Below are 19384 nucleotides of genomic sequence, written 5' to 3' on the forward strand. Positions count from 1 at the left end.
TTGTGTCATTCTCAAAACTTTTAGCCACGACTGTAGAACCTCATAGGGTCCCTTTCATATACAGTGCATTCAGAAAGTATTCACACCCCTTGACTTTTTCCACATTCTGTTGTGTTACAGCCTGAATTTAAAGTGGATTACATTGGGATTTTCTGCCACTGGCCTACACACAATACCTCGTAATATCAAAGTAGAATACTGTTTTTTGAAATTTTAACGAAATTAATTCTAAATAAAAAGCTGAAATGTCTTGACTCAATAAGTATTCAACCCCTTTGTTATGGCAAGCCTAAACACGTTCAGGAGTAGAAATGTGCTTAACAACTCACATAATAAGTTGCATGGACTCACTCTATGTGCAATAATAGTGTCTAACATGATTTTTGAATGACTACCTCATCTCTGTACCCCACACATACAATTATCTGTACAGTCCCTCATTCGAGTAGTGAATTTCAAACTCAGAATCAACCATAATGCCTCACAAAGAAGGGCACCTATTTGTTGATGGGTTAAAAAAAGACATTGAATATCCCTTTGAGCATGGTGAAGTTATTAATGACACTTTGGATGGTGTATCAATACACCTAGTCACTACAAAGATACAGGCGTCCTTTCTAACTCAGTTGCCGGAGAGGTCAGGGATTTCTCCATGAGGCCAGTAATGACTTTAAAACAGTTGCATAGTTGAATGGCTGTGATAAGAGATAACTGAGGATGGATCGACAACGTTGTAGTTATTCCACAATACTAAGCTAATTGAGTCTGTACAGAATAAAAAATATTCCAAAACATGCATCCTGTTTGAAAAGAAGGCACTAAAGTAAAACTTCACTTAACCCTTTGTATTCAGGACATAATTTATGTTTGGGGCAAATCCAACACAACACATCACTGAGTACCACTCTTCATATTTTCAAGCATTGTGGTGGCTGCATCATGTTATGGGTATGCTTGTCATCGACAAGGACTAGGGATCTTTTCTATGATAAAAAGAAATGGAATAGAGCAAAGCACAGGCAAAATCCTAGAGGAAAACCTGGTTCAATCTGCTTTCCAACAGACACTGGTAGACAAATTCAAAATAACCTAAAACACAAGGCCAAATATACACTTGAGTTGCTTACCAGTATGACATTGAATGTTCCTGAGTGGCCTAGTTACACTTTATACTTGAATCGGCTTGAAAATCTATGGCGGGACTTGATAATGGCTGCCTAGCAATGATCGACAACCAACTTGAAAGAGAATGAAGAATTTTTAAAAGAATATTGGCAAATATTGAACAATCCAGGTGTATTTGTGTTTGGATTTATTATGGATCCCCATTAGCTGCTACCAAGCTGCTGCTCTTCCTGGGTTCCAGCAAAATTAAGGCAGTTTTAAAAACATTACAATACATTCACAACAGATTTCACAACACGTTAAGTGTGTGTGCAAAGCTCTTAGAGACTTACCCAGAATGACTTACAACTATAATTGCTGCCAAAGGTGATTCTAACATGTATTGACGCAGGGGGTTGACAAATGTTAGACTTTTCCTTCCACTTTGACATTACAGAGTATTTTGTGCAGATCGTTGAGAACCCCCCCCCTCCCAATTAAATCAATTTTAATCCCGCTTTGTAACACAACAAAATTAGGAAAAAGTCAGGAGATGTGAATACATTCTGAAGGCACTGTAGGTTACATTGGACCTGGGTGGTGATAAGAGAAGTTTATACATGCCTAAGTATGCCTCCACTGTGTGTGTGTGTGTGTGTGTGTGTGTGTGTGTGTGTGTGTGTGTGTGTGTGTGTGTGTGTGTGTGTGTGTGTGTGTGTGTGTGTGTGTGTGTGTGTGTGTGTGTGTGTGTGTGTGTGTTTGTGTAACACCTTGTCTGTATAATGGGATGTAAATAGGCCAATATACAGTTTCAATCTGTGGCAGGACTAATGCATATTTCAGAGATTCAGAGGTGTCATCAATCAGCCTGTGACAGCTACAGATGCTTCGCTTCAGGAGGAAACTCCATCACAACACACACACGCACGCACACACACACACTCAGAGACACATGCACGCACACACACATGTATGCACATGAACACCCACACACTCAGTTGTTGTGACATCCTATACTCCTGACATCTGAAATATTTGATCACATATTTGCATGCTGGTTAGAACTTGCATTATTTCTCCTAAATTGAGTCAAAGTCAATGAGAAAGTTCTGGAGGAGGCAGAAAGGCATTTCCGTGCGGCTGCACTTTACTGGGCTTGGCACTCTGTCGACTGCTGTTTAAAAATAGCAGCCTGAAGTGGTGCAGAAGAGTAGCCACTCGACTGTGGACTCCACTACCGAGTATGCACTACAGAGTGTGTGAGTGTGTGTGGGTGGCTAACTGCACCTCTAGGCCATAGGCTTCCAACAACAATACTTGATTGAAAATAGTCCCTTTTGCTAAAATACAGCAGAGCCTGTAAAGAGATGACTCATGGCATTGTGTCATTAGAACTGATGTCTCTATAGTTATGATAGCTCTAGCTAATACTCCGTTGACTCACTGTAACTGCATACGATTGCATTGAACTTTAAACTCGCTATGAACGCCTTAATATAGTCAAAGTCATATCTTCATTGTCTGACTTTGTTAGTGGATATGACAAAATATATGTGCTAAGTTTTTTAAATTGTAAAATAAAAACAGTCGTCCTGAGTCTAGTCCACAGGCAGTGATTTGTGTGATTTGATATGAAACATGCAATTGAACCCATGAATGTGTTTTAGGGTCAGTTTCAGTCAGGGGTTGGAACCAAAGTTATTTTCCAATCATTTAGTTCTGAACAGAACCATCATTTTTTGGGGGGTTCCGTTCAACTGTTCCAACCTGCAAAATAAAGTTCTGAACACGTTCAAATCGGTTTATATCGTGTTCCTTTTTAACACTAGAACTGCTAAAGCAGTCATCTTGACTGATCATAATTGTTTTATTTATATTGCTCTGCCATTATTTTAACTCATGCCCCCTTCTGTCCTTGACTTTTCCTAAATAAAGTCTATATAACACACTGCCATCGTTAGGATCTTAATATCACAAACAGAACTGGAGTTATAACCAGTTTTAGGAGGGCATGTCATTTGTTTGAATGGTTTTCCCTCATTGCCCCTCCTGCTCCCAACAGAAGGGCCTGCTCCGCTCTTTCTTCCGACAGTTGAAAGTGCAGGGCCCGGGTGATAATCCCCCTGACAATTGACTAGAAACTGAACCTAAACTATACCAAAACTAATTTCACACATATAACAACAGATACAATTAATTAAGTAAAGTATGATGGGGAGAATGAGTGAGTGGGTGGGCCATTCATTGTATCGATCCATTCAAATTATAGGCCTAATTTTAAAATTGTATTTTATTTATTTTACCTTTATTTAACTAGGCAAGTCAGTTAAGATTTTTTTTTTTTTTCAATGACGGCCTAGGAACAGTGTGTTGGTTAACTGCCTTGTTCAGGGGCAGAATATTTACCCTATATATTTACCCTATATCAATTCACCGACTTAAAGCAGCCTTATCAGTTTACTATGACCTACTTGGAGTAGGCAACACAGAGTGAGCGTGGATCATTTTACATGCTGAATGACTTTCAATCTCTGGAAAAATATATGTGGTGATGAGGCTTGTGGAACCTTATGTTGGCAAGGGGAGACAATTTCTTCACATCACTGTCGTTGGCAAACAATTTGCTTGCAAAGAAAACAAGTCTGGCCGGCACCATGAACAAAGTGAGATGGGAGCTTCCTCCCTCCGTGCAAAATAAGGCACCTGCACAGCTGTTGTGGAGTAACAATGCTGAAGAATGACAAGACAAGTGGACACAATCAAGAGAAAGCCGAATACTATTACACACTACAACCAAACAAAGGTATGGCAAAGTGTGTCAAGCAAGTGAACAAAATGTGGAAAAAGTCAAGGGGTCTGAATACTTTCCGAAGGCACTGTAGCTCGACATTAAATGACTTCTCCAATCAGTGCGGATAGAGCAGATTGCTATGGACGGGAAAGCTATAGTTCTTTACATGTGCGATGGACAGACAAGTGTAGGGTGCGAGATACTTCAGACATTTTGCGGTTGGGGAGAAAGCTAGAGAGGGTGGAGGAGGAGGTTTCACTTGAAGTGCTGGGCATCTTGTTATGACATGCATTATCTGAATTAGCTAGGACCACAGAATTTTATCTACAGGCTTCTTTGGAGGAACTTTGAATGTTTTTGAATTTCAGAGAGTTGGCTTAATGTTGGACCAGAGCTAGCTAGCTAACAAGCTTGTGTGTGCAGAGCTGCACCAAAATGAAAAACGAATCTTACCTTTTTTGTAGTTAATAAATCCAACGTGAGATGTGATAACTTCTAGTATCCTCAATTAACTAGCGTTCTGTTATTAGAAATCTCTCCCTAATTTCTGAATCATGCTTGTGAAGTCAGTAGGTTACAGCAGCCTACACATCGCACACAGGTAGCCTACATGGGGCAGGTAGCCTACACGCACACACTGGCAAAGATTTTCAGCTGGCAGGCAGACACTGGAATAAGTTTCTGAGTGACAGAATGAGGGTTCTGTTGCATTTTTTTGTGGGACTTAAAAAATGTCCGGAAGGTACAGGAACATTATTAACTGGTTCCCATGCTAATAAAATAATGTTTTTCTTCCAGAATAGTATAGATCACTTTCATTCCTGGTTCTGATTCTGTTCCTCTAAAAATGTCGTTATTTTCCGGTTTTCTGTTCTTCTCCCTGAACCGGTTCCAACCCGTGGTTTGAGTTGGTAATGAGATTTGTCCGATGGGTCTTTCTGGTTATGTAGATGTGTTAGTGTTAAAGGTCAGGTGACAGGTCATGACCAGATCATACCCCACCTTTTGACCTCCCTGACAGATGACCTCTCACCATTGATCAGTAGAGCATCATCACTCCGGGTAGTGACGTGTTTGTGTGTGTGTGTGTGCGTGTGTGTGTGTTCACAAGTGTGAGTGCCTACAGTGTATGTGTGTATATAGTAGTGCATGTCTACATGTGTACGGGTGTACGTGTGTGTGTGTGAGTGTGTTTCTATGGGTTTACAAGTTTGCGTGCCTACAGTGTGTGTATACAGTACATTTGGAAAGTATTCAGACCCCTTGATTTTTTCCACATTTTGTTACGTTACAGCCTTATTCTAAAATTGATAAAATATTTTTTTCCCTCATCAATCTACGCAAAATACCCCATAATGACAAAGCAAAAACAGGTTTTACATTTTTTTTGCAAATGTGTTAAAAATAAAAGCAGAAATCCCTTATTTACACAACTATTCAGACCCTTTGCTATGAGACTCAAAATTGGACTCAGGGGCATCCTGTTTCCATTGATCATCTGTGCTAAATTCAATTGATTGGACATGATTTGGAAGGGCACACACCTGTCTATATAAGATCCCACAGTTCACAGTGCATGTCAGAGCAAAAACCAAGCCATGAGGTCGAAGGAATTGTCCATAGAGCTCCAAGACAGGATTGTATAGAGGCACAGATCTGGGGAAGGGTACCAAAACATTTCTGCAGCATTGAAGGTCATTCTTCAATGGAAGAAGATTGGAACCACTGAGACTCTTCCTAGAGCTGGCTGCAGGGCCAAACTGAGCAATCGGGGGAGAAGGGCCTTGGTCAGGGAGGTGACCAAGAACCCGATGGTCACTCTGACAGAGCTCCAGAGTTCCTCTGTGGAGATAGGAGAACCTTCCAGAAGGACAACCATCTCTGCAGCACACCACCAATCAGGCCTTTATGGTAGAGTGGCTAGACAGAAGCCACTCCTCTTTAAAAGGCACATGACAGCCCGCTTGGAGTTTGCCAAGAGGCACCTAAAGGACTCTCAGACCATGAGAAACAATATTCTCTGGTCTGATGAAACCAAGATTGAACTCTTAGGTCTGAATGCCAATCGTCATGTCTGGAGGAAACCTGGCACCATTCCTACGGTGAAGCATGGTGGTCGCAGCATCATGCTGTGGGGATGTTTCTTAGTGGCAGGAACTGGGAGACTAGTCAGGTTCAGGGGAAAGATGAATGGAGCAAAGTACAGAGAGAGCCTTGATGAAAACCTGCTCCAGAGCACTCAAGACCACAGACTGGGGCGACGGTTCACCTTCCAACAGGACAATGACCCTAAGCACACAGCCAAGACAACTCAGGAATGGCTTTGGGGCAAGTCTCTGAATGTCCTTGAGTGTCCCAGCCAGAGCCCAGATCTAACATCTCTGGAGAGACCTGAAAATAGCTGTGCATCGACACTCCCCATCAAACCTGACAGAGCTTGAGAGGATCTGCAGAGAAGAATGGGAGAAACTCCCTAAATACAGGTCTACCAAGCTTGTAGCGTCATACCCAAGAAGACTCAAGGCTGTAATCACTGCCAAATGTGCTTCAACATCGTACTGAGTAAAGGGTCTGAAAACTAAATGTGATATTTCAGTTTACTATTTTTAATACATTTGCAAAAATGACTAAAAACCTGTTGTTGGTTTGTCATCATGGTGTATTTTGTATAGATTGATGAGGATAAAAGCTATTTAATCCATTTTAGAATAAGGCTGTAGCAAAAAGTTGGAAAAAGTCAAGGGGTCTGAATGCTTTCCCGAATGCACTTTACGTGCATGTGTAAACATTTGTACTGCTGTACGTGTGTGTGCGTGCATGTGTCTGCATGTACAGTATGCAATACACTTACAGAACCCCAGCAACCAGACACCCTGTCCCACAGGAACTATTGAACACCTAACATACTTTGCCATGTCAGCAGTAGCCTAATTAACACGCTGCACATTTAGCATGGATGGGCCTCCTCAGCTTTCACCTGTTTACATGTATCCCACTCCACATGTATGTGGGTTTAGTCTTGTTTGAGGTTAAAGCAGTGAGATAAATCTAGAAGATTAATCAGTTATTGAATACAAGCCAGGTTCTATCCCCAGCTCTGGGACTGGAGAGCCTTACGGTTTGGCTGGTTGGACATCATTGAGAGTTTTGATGACATCGTCCTGGAGGGGCTTTGGGTTGTATTGATCTTAACAGGCAAAGGAGGGATGGGGGAAGGGATGGAGAGTCAGAGGGAAGGATAGAGGGAGGAGAAATCAATGGGGATTCATTTATGTTGGTCAGACATGTGTGTGTGTTTGCGTGTGTATGTGTTTGTGTGTGTGTGCGTGTTGTGTGTGTGTGTTCTAGTCTTAGTCTAGTCTTTGCTTAGTATCTGGGGAATTGACTTAGTAGCTCATACTCTCACTGAAATACAGCTCAGTGTAAACTGTAAACTAAGTCATTTTCAGTACTGTGCACAATATTTTTCCTCATCCCCCTCTCATCTTCCCCTCACTCTCATCTTCTCATCCTGCCAACAACCAAAGATAGTTTCTCCTCACCTCAGATGTTACAACAGAGGTGGATTAAAAGACTGTTGATCATTTTACTGTCTATCCATACGCTTCACACATTCTACTTTAATTTGGATCCAATTATCAGTAATATATACTGTTGTATACAGCTGAAGTCGGAAGTTTACATACACTTAGGTTGGAGTCATTAAAACTTGTTTTTCAACAACTCCACAAATTTCTTGTGAACAAACTATAGTTTTGGCAAGTCGGTTAGGACATCTACTTTGTGCATGACACAAGGCATTTTTCCAACAATTGTTTACAGACAGATTATTTCACGCCCCAGTCTTTGGGTGTGACCAGTTGACTGTGCCTTTAAACAGCTTAGAAAATCCCAGAAAATTATTTAATGACTTTAGAAGCTTCTGATAGGCTAATTGACATCATTTGATTCAATTTGAGGTGTACCTGTGGATGTATTTCAAGGCCTACCTTCAAACTCAGTGCCTCTTTGCATGTCATCATGGATAAATCAAAAGAAATCAGTCAAGACCTCAGAAAAAAATTTGTAGACCTCCACAAGTCTGGTTCATCCTTGGGAGCAATTTCCAAATGCCTGAAGGTACCACATTCATCTATACAAACAATAGTACGCAGGTATAAACACCAGGTATAAACACTGCAGCCGTCTTACCGCTCAGGAAGGAGACGCGTTCTGTCTCTTAGAGATGAATGTACTTTGGTGCGAAAAGTGCAAATCAATCCCAGAACAACAGCAAAGGACCTTGTGAAGATGCTGGAGGAAACAGGTACAAAAGTATCTATATCCACAGTAAAATGAGCCCTATATCGACATAACCTGAAAGGCCGCTCAGCAAGGAAGAAGCCACTGCGCCAAAACTGCCATAAAAAAGACAGACTACGGTTTGCAACTGCACATGGGGACAAAGATCATACTTCTTGGAGAAATGTCTTCTGATCTGATGAAACAAAAATAGAGCTGTTTGGCCATAATGACCATCATTATGTTTGGAGGAAAAAGGGGGGCGCTTGTAAGCCGAAGAACACCATCCCAACCGTGAAGCATTGGGGTGGCAGCATCATGTTGTGGAGGTGCTTTGCTGCAGGAGGGACTGGTGCACTTCACAAAATAGATGGCATCATGAGGGAGGAAAATTATGTGGATATATTGAAGCAACATCTCAAGACATCAGTCAGGAAGTGAAATCTTGGTTGCAAATGGGTTTTCCAAATGGACAGTGACCCCAAGCATACTTCCAAAGTTGTGGCAAAATGGCTTAAGGACAACAAAGTCAAGGTATTGGAGTGGCCATTTATTTTTTATTTATTTCACCTTTATTTAACCAGGTAGGCTAGTTGAGAACAAGTTCTCATTTACAACTGCGACCTGGCCAAGATAAAGCAAAGCAGTTCGACACATACAATTACACAGAGTTACACATGGAATAAACAAACATACAGTCAATAATACAGTAGAAAAGGTCTATAAACAGTGTGTGCAAATGAGGTAGGATAAGGGAGGTAAGGCAATAAATAGGCCATGGTGGCGAAGTAATTACAATATAACAATTAAACACTGGAATGGTAGATGTGCAGAAGATGAATGTGCAGGTAGAGATACTGGGGTGCAAAGGAGCAAGATACATAAATAAATAAATACAGTATGGGGATGGGGTAGTTGGATGGGCTATTTACAGATCGGCTATATACAGGTGCAGTGATCTGTGAGCTGCTCTGACAGCTGGTGCTTAAAGCTAGTGAGGGAGATATGAGTCTCCAGCTTCAGTGGTTTTTCCAGTTCGTTCAGGTCATTGGCAGCAGAGAACTGGAAGGAAAGGCAGTCAAAGGAAGAATTGGCTTTGGGTGTGACCAGTGAGATATAACTGCTGGAGCACGTGCTACGGGTGGGTGCTGCTATGGTGACCAGTGAGCTGAGATAAGGGGGGACTTTACCTAGCAGGGTCTTGTAGATGACCTGTAGCCAGTGGGTTTGGCGGCGAGTATGAAGCAAGGGCCAGCCAACGAGAGTGTACAGATCGCAGTGGTGGGTAGTATATGGGGCTTTGGTGACAAAACAGATGGCACTGTGATAGACTGCATCCAATTTGTTGAGTAGAGTGTTGGAGGCTATTTTGTAAATGACATCGCCAAAGTCGAGGATCGGTAGGATGGTCTGTTTTACGAGGGTATGTTTGGCAGCATGAGTGAAGGATGCTTTGTTGCGAAATAGGAAGCCAATTCTAGATTTAACTTTGGATTGGAGATGTTTGATGTGAGTCTGGAAGGAGAGTTTACAGTCTAGCCAGACACCTAGGTATTTGTAGTTGTCCACATATTCTAAGTCAGAACCTTCCAGAGTAGTGATGCTGGACGGGCGGGCACGTGCGGGCAGCGATCGGTTGAATAGCATGCATTAAGTTTTACTTGCATTTAAGAGCATTTGGAGGCCACGGAAGGAGAGTTGTATGGCATTGAAGCTCGTCTGGAAGTTAGTTAACACAGTGTCCAAAGAAGGGCCAGAGTTATACAGAATGGTGTCGTCTGCGTAGAGGTGGATCAGAGAATCACCAGCAGCAAGAGCGACATCATTGATGTATAGAGAGAAGCCCTGACCTCAATCCTATAGAAAATGTGTGGGCAGAACTGAACAAGTGTGTGCGAGCAAGGAGGCCTACAAACCTGACTCAGTTACACCAGCTCTGTCAGGAGGAATGGCCACAATTCACCCAACTTATTGTGGGAAGCTTGTGGACGGCTATCCAAAACGTTTGACCCAAGTTAAATAATTTAAAGGCAATGCTACCAAATACTAATTGAGTGTATGTAAACTTCTGACACACTGGGAATGTGATGAAAGAAATAAAAGCGGAAATAAATCATTCTCTCTGCTATTATTCTGACATTTCACATTATCTAAAATAAAGTGGTGATCCTAACTGACCTACGTCAGGGAATTTTTACTTGGATTAAATGTCAGGAATTGTGAAAAACTGAGTTTAAATGTATTTGGCTAAGGTGTATGTAAACTTCTGACTTCAACCGTATATTTGGCTTGTCACAATACAATATGTGCCTGGCTGATTCAATCAGATTTTCTCTCTCACGCTCTCTCTTTATAGCCCACAGCTTCACTGAGCGCACGTCATCTCTTTTTCATTCTCCAATCTTTTTCAGCATAGTTCGCCTATTTTCCTGTTCTTTCACTGATGACTCACACGCCTGTGTTTGCCTTTTGGTACCGTCACGCGCACACACACACGCCACACACACACGCACACACACACTCACAATCTATTCGTGGCAATTACATCAATATCAAATATTCATTACCTGGTGTAAAGTGGATGCCGGGGTCTCTAACCCATGTTGGCCAGGCAATCGAGCAGCAGTCCCCGAGCTCCGCTGACAGCAAGATCAATGGCACATTGTGAATGTCGTCCAGGATGCCATTCCGGCTCTAACTGCCTAACATAAAAGAGCCCTGCGGCTGCCATCTTGGCTCAAAGCCACTGGTGTTTACGGCCCCGGTTTCCCAGTTTCCTCGCATCTTTGGGGAAACCCATGGGGAAATCACACGTCAAATGTAGGATATGTGCATCTCCTCTGAAATATGTATGCCAGGTAATAAAAGCGGTGCATATGCAGTGTGTGGTGGTATTTAGATGCAGACCTGTTAGTAGGAAAGTGACACCCTATCCCCAGGCTCAGCTCTTTGAAAAAGATAGATGTCGCCATTGTGTGTGTGTGTGTGTGTGTGTGTGTGTGTGTGTGTGTGTGTGTGTGTCATAAAATAAAGCTATTGCTTTCTCTGCATTGATTCTTTCATGTTGCTGTTTATGTAGAAGTTGACATTTACTTTGAGATGCAAAATGGCGAGATGGGAGACGTTGGCCTCGCGCGGCTCTGTGGGGTTTCATACAGTGGTTTTTATGAGGAGCTTTGAGGGATGTTTTCTATTATGGAGTTGTTGTGGGCTGACCAATGCTCTCTCTTTTCATCTGTATGTGTGTGTATTCTTTATCTGAGCGAGATGACCAGGGCTTTAGTGTACACACTGACACTCCCTACTCACTGACATTTACTCTGGTTCCCTTCAGTGGGACTTTGTTCGATACACGAGGCAAAGGTAACTCTGTTCTTGGAGTCACTGTGTGTTGGTGCAGGGTTTTGTTTCAGCCCAGCACAAAAACACCTGATACAACTGGTTCGAACAAGACAGGCCTACTCATTCGGCTATTGTGCGTTGGACCCTCTTTGCTTTTGTGTGTGTGTTTGCGCACGTGTGCGTGTGTGTCTGTGTGTTTATTATGTGTTTGACGGTCTTCACTGTGTATATTTGTGTGTGTGTGTGTTTGACACATTATTTGCTAACGTGTGTGTTTCAGGCCTGGTGAAGCTGGGAATCCACTGTGTCACGTGTCAGAAAGTGGCCATCAAGATCGTCAACAGAGAGAAACTCAGCGAGTCTGTCCTCATGAAGGTAAGACCATGGGCTTGACACTACATGTTGCAATGGAGAGCCATATGGCCTTTGTTGTTGTTATTGTTAGAAAAAGAGGGTAATATGACAAGGCCTTCCTGTCACTGTAGTAGAGAGAGTAGAGTGTTGTCCTGCAGGGTCTGACAGTATGACAAGAGGTCTTCCAGGGATAGTGCTGTTACGTAAAACAGATTAATAGAGATGCCTTCCTAACCTTCCATAGCTCTTTATCTTTGTGTCAGTGTGTGTGTGAGTATTGGGGCCTATGAATGACGAAGTATGTTAAGCAACACTTCTGCATTTCCTCATTAGACCAGTACCCATCAATAGCTAGACGAGACTGCTTCTCTGCAATTATAAGCCCTTATGGTAGAGTAAACCATTGGAGTTAGGAAAATGGAGCAGTTCTTAATCTGATCTTGTATAATGACCTTTCATGGGATGCAGCATATTCTCTATCTCAGGAAATCACACTGAAGCATCTCATTGGGATGTAATTGGATCGTGGGTCGATTTAATTTGAATGGGGTGCAGCGCATACATACAGCATACTGTATGTGCTCTCACATGCACACACAGATGCACACACCCACACACACACACACACACACACGCACACAGGATGAGATCATCATGACATACTTAGCACGCACGCACGTACGCTGCCACACACACACACACACACACACACACACACACACACACACACACACACACACACACACACACACACACACACACACACACACCATACTTCAGTAGTGCCAACACTTCAATATCCTGAGTGTGAGATAGATGGTGTACCAGTGCATGAGGTTCGTGTGGTGCTTGGCACTATCACACTGCTTTGTCCTCCGCACAGAGAAAGGGTCACAGGCAGCCATGGGTGACAAATGTTCTTAAATAAAAAACACCCTGGCTGGTGTGTGTGTGTGTGTGTGTGTGTGTGGACTTAATATCATGACTCTAGTGGGCCCACTAGGATGTAGTCGGGGAGATTTTCTGTTGACCAAGCACATGCTTTACTTTCCCTCATTCCCATGGTCACCCCTCAGTAGGGCAATTAACCGTCTGTGTGTTTTGTCAGTCTGCACAGGAGTGTGTGCAGTACGCTATGCACATACATGTGTGCACTATGCATTAACTAAGGCAGTGGAATAAGTAGAGTTTGGTAAGATAAGTGTGTGTGAACAGTAATAAAACAATTCCACAAATAAATTGATCACATACACAGATGTTATTGCGGGTGTAGCGAAAAGCTTGTGTCACGTTGGTATGAAGAGATGTGGGAGACAGGTGCAGGAATGCGTAATAGGGGTAATGAAATTAAATGAAAGTTCCAGAGGGATCCGTGACAGTGACCCCCGACGCGCTGTTCTAGCGGCACAATGACCCCGGTCTAGAGAACGATCACGGGAACACAGTGCGGGTCGATCAGGATCCAATGTAGCTGCCGAAGTTGTGTCATAGTCGGACAGGCCAGTTGCAGCTGCCGAAGTTGCGGCAGTGTCGGACGGACCAGTAGGAGTGGCGTCGGACGGACCGGTTGTGATGGCGTCGGACAAGCCAGTTGTGGCTGCTGAAGTGGTGTCGTCAGACGGACCCATTGTGGCAACGTCCAGCGGCCCAGTTGCAGCTGCCGAAGTTGCGGCGGCACTGGATGGACCAGTCGCAGCGTCGTCGGACGGCCCATTCCAGCTGTCTCCCTTAACCTCTATGGGCTAGGTGGGACGCAAGCGTCCCACCCGTGGTGCACTCCATCAACAGCAGGTGCATTTCAAGAGCGGCAAATTTGAATCCAAATAAATGTCAAAATTCAAATTTTTCAAACATACAACTATTTTACACCCTTTGAAAGATAAACATCTCCTTAATCTAACCACGTTTTACGATTTCAAAAAGGTTTTACGGCGAAAGCATAAATTTAGAGTATATTAGGACAGTACATTTACAAGAGTTGTGTGTAATGTTTTGTCAATTCAAAGACAGGGTCACCAAAACCATAAAACCAGCTAAAATGATGCACTAACCTTTTACAATCTCCATCAGATGACACTCCTAGGACATTATGTTAGACAATGCATGCATTTTTAGTTCTATCAAGTTCATATTTATATCCAAAAACAGCGTTTTACTATGGCATTGATGTTGAGGAAATCGTTTCCCTCCAATAACCGGCAGTCAAGTCAGCAACACAAATTAAATAATTAAAATTAGAAAACATTGGTAAAATATTATATTGTCATTTAAAGAATTATAGATTTACATCTCTTGAACGCAATCAACTTGCCAGATTTAAAAATAACCTTACTGGGAAATCACACTTTGCAATAATCTGAGCACTGCGCCCAGAAAAATACGCGTTGCGATACAGACTCGCCGTCATGTTGGGGAGATCTAAAATCGAAAATACTATGTAAATAATCCATTACCTTTGATTCTCTTCATCAGATGTCACTTCCAGGTATCACAGGTCCATAACGAATGTAGTTTTGTTCAAAAAAGCTCATCATTTATGTCCAAAAATCTCCGTCTTGTTAGCACATGATCTAAGCCCGCCGGACTTCACTTCATGAACGAGGGGAAAAAATATATTTACGTTCGTTCAAACATGTCAAACGTTGTATAGCATAAATCATTAGGGCCTTTTTTAACCAGAACATGAATAATATTCAAGGTGGACGAATGCATCCTCTTTTATAACGTATTGGAACGAGGGTACCCAACATGAACTCGCGCGCCAGGTGTCTAATGGGCCATCATCGTTCCATGGCTCTTGTTCGGTCAGATCTCCCTCCAGAAGACTCAAAACACTTTGTAAAGGCTGGTGACATCTAGTGGAAGCAATAGGAAGTGCCAAAATATTCCTCAGCCCCTGTGTTTTTCAATGGCATAGGTTTAAAGGTAATACAACACATCAGGTATCCACTTCCTGTCAGAAAATGTCTCAGGGTTTTGCCTGCCAAATGAGTTCTGTTATACTCACAGACACCATTCAAACAGTTTTAGAAAATTTAGGGTGTTTTCTATCCATATATAATAAGTATATGCATATTCTAGTTACTGGGTAGGATTAGTAACCAGATTAAATCGGGTACATTTTTTTATCCAGCCGTGCAAATACTGCCCCCTAGCCCCAACAGGTTAAATGGTCGATTAGTCTGTCACGTAGGTATGAAGGGAAAGGGAGACAGGCGCAGGAATGCATAATAGGGTTTTTTATTCAGCCCGTATTACATCGTGCCGTGTAAAAGCACGGGGGCGAAGACCAAACAAACACTATACAAAACACAGGGTTGAAACCCAAACAAAAGAGCAAGGAGTACCTCGAATAATTAACACCAGTGCACAATGATTATCACACGGGATGAGACCCGTAATCATCTACGCAATCCACAAGGGCACGAAAGCCCAAATACAGTGAGGGAAAAAAGTATTTGATCCCCTGCTGATTTTGTACGTTTGCCCACTGACAAAGAAATGATCAGTCTATAATTTTAATGGTAGGTTTATTTGAACAGTGAGAGACAGAATAACAACAACAAAAAATCCAGAAAAACGCATGTCAAAAATGATTTGCATTTTAATGAGGGAAATAATATTTGACCCCTCTGCAAAACATGACTTAGTACTTGGTGGCAAAACCCTTGTTGGCAATCACAGAGGTCAGACGTTTCTTGTAGTTGGCCACCAGGTTTGCACACATCTCAGGAGGGATTTTGTCCCACTCCTCTTTGCAGATCTTCTCCAAGTCATTAAGATTTCGAGGCTGACGTTTGGCAACTCGAACCTTCAGCTCCCTCCACATATTTTCTATGGGATTAAGGTCTGGAGACTGGCTAGGCCACTCCAGGACCTTACTGTGCTTCTTCTTGAGCCACTCCTTTGTTGCCTTGGCCGTGTGTTTTGGGTCATTGTCATGCTGGAATACCCATCCATGACCCATTTTCAATGCCCTGGCTGAGGGAAGGAGGTTCTCACGCAAGATTTGACGGTACATGGCCCAGTCCATCGTCCCTTTGATGCGGTGAAGTTGTCCTGGCCCCTTAGCAGAAAAACACCCCCAAGGCATAATGTTTCCACCTCCATGTTTGACGGTGGGGATGGTGTTCTTGGGGTCATAGGCAGCATTCCTCCTCCTTCAAACACAGCGAGTTGAGTTGATGCCAAAGAGCTCCATTTCGGTCTCATCTAACCACAAAACGTTCACCCAGTTGTCCTCTGAATCATTCAGATGTTCATTGGCAAACTTCAGACGGGCATTTATATCTGCTTTTTTGAGCAGGGGGACCTTGCGGGCACTGTAGGATTTCAGTCCTTCACGGCGTAGTGTGTTACCAATTGTTTTCTTGGTGACTATGGTCCCAGCTGCCTTGAGATCATTGACAAGATCCTCCCATGTAGTTTTGGGCTGATTCCTCACCGTTCTCATGATCATTGCAACACCACGAGGTGAGATCTTGCATGGAGCCCCAGGCCAAGGTAGATTGACAGTTCTTTTGTGTTTCTTCCATTTGCGAATAATCGCACCAATTGTTGTCACCTTCTCACCAAGCTGCTTGGCGATGGTCTTGTAGCCCATTCCAGCCTTGTGTAGGTCTACAATCTTGTCCCTGACATCCTTGGAGAGCTCTTTGGTCTTGGCCATGGTGGAGAGTTTGGAATATGATTGATCTATTGCTTCTGTGGACTGGTGTCTTTTATACAGGTATCAAACTGAGATTAGGAGCACTCCCTTTAAGAGTGTGCTCCTAATCTCAGCTCGTTACCTGTATAAAAGACACCTTGGAACCAGAAATCTTTCTGATTGAGAGGGGGTCAAATACTTATTTCCCTCATTAAAATGCAAATTAATTTATAACATTTTTGACATGCGTTTTTCTGGATTTTTCTGTTGTTATTCTGCCTCTCACTGTTCAAATAAACCTACCATTAAAATTATAGACTGATCATTTCTTTGTCAGTGGGCAAACGTACAAAATCAGCAGGGGATCAAATACTTTTTTCCCTCACTGTACAGACCACAGGTACAAACACACACCAACGAACCTAGTAACAATAATCGACAGGACAATGGTAAACCAAGGGCACCCTTATACAATTACTAATCACTGGGAATAGGGGCCAGGTGTGCGTAATGAATGTTCCGGAGGGATCCGTGACAGCTTGTGTTCCTAGCTCCAACAGGGCAGTATTATCTTAACAATTCACAACAATACACAAATGTAAAAGTAAAAGAATGGAATTAAGAAATATGTAAATATTTGGACGAGCAATGTCGTAGTGGCATTGACTAAAATACAGTAGAATAGAATACAGTATATAAACTCAGCAAATAAAGAAACGTCCTCTCACTGTCAACTGCGTACAAACTTAACATGTGTAAATATTTGTATGAACATAGCAAGATTCAACAACTGAGACATAAACTGAACAAGTTCCACAGACATGTGACTAACAGGAATGGAATAATGTATCCCTGAACAAAGGGGGGTCAAAATCAAAAGTAACAGTCAGTATCTGGTGTGGTCACCAGCTGCATTAATACTACAGTGCATCTCCTCCTCATGGACTGCACCAGATTTGCCACTTCTTGCTGTGAGATGTTACCCCACTCTTCCAGCAAGGCTCTTCGCTGGCCATGGCAGAACACTGACATTCCTGTCTTGCAGGAAATCATGCACAGAACGAGCAGTATGGCTGGTGGCATTGTCATGCTGGAGGCTCATGTCAGGATGAGCCTGCAGGAAGGGTACCACATGAGGGAGGAGGATGTCTTCCCTGTAATGCACAGCGTTGAGATTGCCTGCAATGACGACAAGCTCAGTCCGATGATGCTGTGACACACCGCCCCAGACCATGACGGACCCTCCACCTCCAAATCGATCCCGCTCCAGAGTACAGGCCTTGGTGTAACGCTCACTCTTCAACGATAAACGCAAATCTGACCATCACCCCTGGTGAGACAAAACCGCGACTCGTCAGTGAAGAACACTTTTTGCCAGTCCTGTCTGGTCCAGCGACGGTGGGTTTGTGCCCATAGGCGACGTTGTTTCTGATGATGTCTGGTGAGGACCTGCCTTACAACAGGCCTCAGTCCAGCCTCTCTCAGCCTATTGCAGACAGTCTGAGCACTGATGGAGGGATTGTGTGTTCCTGGTGTATCTCGTGCAGTTGTTGTTGCCATCCTGTACCTGTCCCGCAGGTGTGATGTTCGGATGTACCGATCCTGTGCAGGTGTTGTTACACGTGGTCTGCCACTGCGAGGACGATCAGCTGTCCGTCCTGTCTCCCTGTAGCTCTTAGGCGTCTCACAGTACGGACATTTATTGCCCTGGCCACATCTGCAGTCCTCATGCTTTCTTGCAGTTTGCCTTAAGCACGTTCAAGCAGATGAGCAGGGACCCTGGGCATCATTCTTTTGGTGTTTTTCAGAGTCAGTAGAAAGGCCTCTTTAGTGTCCTAGGTTTTCATAACTGTGACCTTAATTGCCTACCGTCTGTATGCTGTTAGTGTCTTAACGACCGTTCCACAGGTGCATGCTCATTAATTGTTCATCGTTCATTGAACAAGCATGGGAAATAGTTTTTAAACCCTTTACAATGAAGATCTGTGAAGTTATTTGGATTTTTACAAATTATCTTTGAAAGACAGGGTCCTGAAAAAGGGTCGTTTCTTTTTTTGCTGAGTTTACATATGAAATGAGTAAAGCAGTATGCAAACATTATTAAAGTGACTGCTGTTCCATTATTAAAGTGGCCAGTGATTCCATGTCTATGTATGTAGGGCAGAAGCCTCTAAGGTGCAGGGTTGAGTAACCGGGCGGTAGGCAGCTAGTGATGGCTATTTAACAATTTGATGACTTTGAGATAGAAGCTGTTTTTCTCTCTGTCCCAGTTTTGATATACCTGTACTGACCTTCCCTTTTGGATGATAGTGGGGTGAACAGGCCGTGGCTCGGGTGATTGATATCCTTGATGATCTTTTTGGCCTTCCTGTGACATCGGTTGCTGTAGGTGTCCTGGAGGGCAGGCACCACCCTCTGGAGAGCCCTGCGTTTGCGAGTGGTACCGTTTCCGTACCTGGCAGTGATACAGCCCTACAAGATGTTCTCAATTGTGCATCTGTAAAAGTTTGTGAGGGTCTTAGGGGCCAAGCCGAATTTCTTCAGCCTCATGAGGTTGAAGGTTGCGCCTTCTTCCCCACACTGTCTGTGTGGGTGGACCATCTCAGATTGTTAGTGATGTTTACGCTGAGGAACTTCAAGCTTTCCACCTTCTCCACTGCGGTCCCGTCGATGTGGATAGGGGCATTTCCTGAAGTCCACGATCAGCTTCTTTGTTTTATTGACGTTGAGGGAGAGGTTATTTTCCTGGCACCACTCCGCCAGGACCCTCACCTCCTCCCTCTAGGCTGTTTTGCAATTGTTGGTAGTCAGGCCTATTACGGTTGTGTTGTCTGCAAACTTGGTGATTGAGTTGGAAGTGTGCG

General features: G+C 43.3%; 1 protein-coding gene across 2 annotated transcripts in view; it reads left to right on the top strand.

The window, feature by feature from the left end:
• Positions 1–19384, top strand: part of LOC106561909 (serine/threonine-protein kinase BRSK2) — a 168409-nt gene that overhangs the window by 71598 nt on the left and 77427 nt on the right. For both annotated transcript variants that reach the window (XM_014126251.3, XM_082957689.1), the window contains exon 2: positions 11799–11893. In XM_014126251.3, the coding sequence (XP_013981726.1) occupies positions 11799–11893 (95 nt within the window). The remainder of the gene's footprint in view (positions 1–11798; positions 11894–19384) is intronic.

Source organism: Salmo salar, chromosome 11 (genome assembly GCF_965601325.2).
Source record: "Salmo salar chromosome 11, fSalSal1, whole genome shotgun sequence".
Classification (NCBI taxonomy): Eukaryota; Metazoa; Chordata; class Actinopteri; order Salmoniformes; family Salmonidae; genus Salmo; species Salmo salar.